The following is a 3563-nucleotide window of genomic DNA, read 5'->3' on the forward strand; positions in this document are numbered from 1 at the left end:
AAGGTGAGGCAAAACGGAAAATGGTTCTCTGGTGGGAAGATGTTTTGTGTTATCTGTTGTAGCTCAATTATGTACCAAATATGCAACACTGCTAGGACTTGGGTTGTGGATGCTCTTTCTGGAGGTGGAGAAAGACCACCATTGAGTCACCGCTTTTAAAAAAGCCTGCTTAAAGCTGAAAAGTAAAATTATACTGATCATTTTAGATTCCAAAGGAAAAAATTATTAATTATAGTAAATCTACAGGCAGATCTGATATTTTTTAGTTAAGCATATCTGAATTATGTACTCCATGTTTACAAGAATACTTCAAAAGAACAGAAATACTAAGGCAAGTTTAGGATACAGCTCTACATTTCTCAAAGTTGCTGAATCGGCATCAAAAGATGCCTGATAAAGATCTCCATATCGGGAAGCAAGGCTTCGGAATTCTTCCATGGACTGTTTCATCTATAAAGAAGGAAAAATATTAATTGTGATAAACAAACATGCTATCATTATTATATAAACAAAAAAACACATTTTACCTTAAGTTCTATTAAAATAATTAATATGGTTATAAACATCTCAAAGTTTCTTTAAAAATATATGTCCCTTCTGTTTATATATATACACGTAGCATCTAGTGAGACATCATCAATCACTTTGTTGTTCTAATAAGACATCAGCCTATTTCTGGCAAGACAGATGAGTTGATAAGAATTTGATTTTAATGTCTCTGAGTCAAACCACTGATTTTTAAAGTTGAGAATTTTTCATCTCACAACTACCTCAAAAACCTCTAGAGTGTAAATAAAAACTGCACTGAAAAGAAAGTTAACACATGCCTGATTGGAGATGCGACCACACCTCTGAAGGTCATTCCCTAAGGTCATGGCAATTGTTGTGGCAATTGCAGGTGGGGGGCTTGTCTTTAGGCTATTACAAGTACAGATAAGTTGCGAGAAGGCTTGTAGAAGGTCAATCCTGAGTTTTACAAATTCACACTGAAAACTTAAAGGATTCAGTGGTGTACTGGCAGCCTGGAAAAAAAAAAAAAGATATATTTAAGACAAGATAAACACAGCAGCAAGATGGTGCGGTACACGAATGAACTTTAAAGGCAATGTTAATGTCCCATTTCCTAAGCTGGATACTGGGTATACTTGGATATATTTGTTGTGTTTTCTTTATATACCCTATATAATATATATGTAGATATTATACCTAATCGATATTTAATAAAAACAAAAATAAAAAATAAATTAAAAACCCACCACTGTAGGCAGAATACTGAGATGGTTCCTCAGATTGATGCCCACAGGTATCCACACTTTATTTAATCTCCTCCCTTTGAGTTTTGGCGGAACCTGTAAAGTGCTTCTAAGGGAAAATGGCAAAGGTGATAGTTTTTGAGGATCTCATGTAGGTCCCTAATGAAGTGAGTTCATATTAATAAAGGGAGATTATTCTGAGTAGATTTCTCCTAATCTGGTAAGCCCATTAAAAGAGGGTCTTGAAGGTGAGAGATTCTCCTGTTGGCCTTGAAGCTTCCACAAGTTCCACAGCTGTGAGGAAATGAATTCTAATACGTGACTTTAGAAAAGGACCCTCAGCATCCTTGAATCTTAGATCAGTCACAGGTCAGAGAGTAAAAGGGCAGTCCATGTTCATACCTTCTTGGTTAAAAAGACAGAAAGCTATCATCAAATCCACACTTGCCAAATGTACAGAGTAAATACAAAATGTTTAAAAAAACCCTGACAGCACAGTATAATCAGAAACCTGAGAAGTTCCAAATGACTGTAGGGCTCACGCTGCCTTCCCTCAGACTACTCGCAAACAGAGAATCATTTCCTGATTTTTTTTTTTTATCCATATACTTGTGTATGGCATGCAGCAAATACTTATAAGTCTGTTGAAAAAAAGAACTCCATTCGAAAAAAAGATAATTTGAGGCTCAACAACCTGCCTTGGGTCACAAAGTGTTAATGGCAGAGTAGAGACTAAAACAAGAGTCTTCTGTTTGTCAATGAGTACTTTCGTCCTATGTCAGAATTCAGTCCTTAATTACTGCAAGCCTCATTAAATACACATACCACACAAATCATTAAAAGACTATTAAATATTCAACAGGGGTTTTCATAATATTAATTCGATCTGCCTCACAGTTTTGTGGGCCTGTTTCACAGTTTTCATCATTTACTATACTGAACAATTAACAATTTTCTGCTCTATATAAACTAGAAAATAATGCAACTGATTGGAACCAATAACTGTAACTTTTGATTTTCTGAGGCATTTATTAGCCTGATAACAGGCAACGACAATCTTTTCAGATAATAATCAAGAGGAAAGAATCATAGTAGTCAATGCTACCCTTTAAAATGGAGAGAAGCCGATCCTATACTCCTGTTTTAAAACAACAATCACAGCCAAAAAAATCATAATTCAAAAGATATGTACCCATATTCTGAATATCCTGTTTTGTGTGTGTGTGTGTGTGTGTGTGTGTGTGTGTGTGTGTGTGTGATCTGTTTATTCTTTGTTCTGCTTTGAAGCATTTCTTTTGGGATGCTCATCATTAAAAATATCTTAGATTATGTGATAAATGTATATAAACAGGTACCAAAAGTTTTATGGTCCCATCTAAAGACATGCAATTTTAAAAGTTGTGTGACAATAGTTAAAAAATGCTTAATGTTAATTATGTAAGCTCTTTACTTTTAAGGGGAAAAAGTCCTTGCATTAATACAGAAAATGCTCATTTTAGGGAACAGGTTCTTACTTAGGAATATAACTGATTTCAAAGAAACAAGAAATGTTAAGAGTCTGCCTTCTCTGCAATGCCCTTACTTTCTCAGCAGAGAAAATGGAAAGTTTAGCTGGCTGTTAATTTGAAGTAGGAGGCTATTACAGAGGAATAAAAAGTGACACATTATGCATGCTTGATAATTTCTTCTTTACCCACAAAGCAAGAAACTCTAGTTTCTTAGTGAGTAGCTGCCAGGTGTGAGATGGGTGGGAGGTTTGTGTTTGATGGTGGTCGTGCCCCAGGCTGGGGTCTTACTAATAGGATTCTGGAAAGGGAGGAGTCTATCTCCACTTATCCTTTCTACATGGATTCAGCAATCTTATGTGTTTCCTGGTACTTGATAAAAACAAGATAAACTTCCACCAATCTATGAATGTTAAAAAGTGGGGAAAGGGTTAAAGATTTACTTCCATGTCCTATTTATGACTTTAATATTGCCAAATATGTATCAGCAGGTTTTTCAATGTAATTAAAATAGAATAATAAAAGAAGAGAGATCATTTTCATGTAAGTCGTCATCACCAACGGAGAATTAAAAGGACTTACCGTTAGGGATGCAATCCCTTTGTGGTAGAATTTTAAAGACTCAGCAATGCAAGAAAGTGCTGAACTATAATTTTCCTTTTGCAACCCAGTGAGACACTGTTCTGCATGTGAGAACTCCTTCAAACTATTCAGCCAGAAGTAGAAATGTTCTGAGGCAACCTGAGTCAGCAAACTCTGATAAAGCTCTTTGGCCATGTCATGATTACCCTGGAAAAAAAAAAAA

The 3563-nt window shown here is 35.4% G+C and overlaps 1 protein-coding gene across 3 annotated transcripts in view; it reads right to left on the reverse strand.

Annotated features, from left to right (window-relative positions):
* Nucleotides 1-3563, reverse strand: part of INTS7 (integrator complex subunit 7) — a 60396-nt gene that overhangs the window by 11448 nt on the left and 45385 nt on the right. For all 3 annotated transcript variants that reach the window (XM_023533200.1, XM_011364497.1, XM_011364498.2), the window contains 2 exons: nucleotides 828-1022; nucleotides 347-450 (listed from right to left, as the gene is read on the reverse strand). In XM_023533200.1, the coding sequence (XP_023388968.1) occupies nucleotides 347-450; nucleotides 828-1022 (299 nt within the window). The remainder of the gene's footprint in view (nucleotides 1-346; nucleotides 451-827; nucleotides 1023-3563) is intronic.

This window comes from Pteropus vampyrus, unplaced genomic scaffold, assembly GCF_000151845.1.
Source record: "Pteropus vampyrus isolate Shadow unplaced genomic scaffold, Pvam_2.0 Scaffold98, whole genome shotgun sequence".
NCBI classification, from domain to species: Eukaryota; Metazoa; Chordata; class Mammalia; order Chiroptera; family Pteropodidae; genus Pteropus; species Pteropus vampyrus.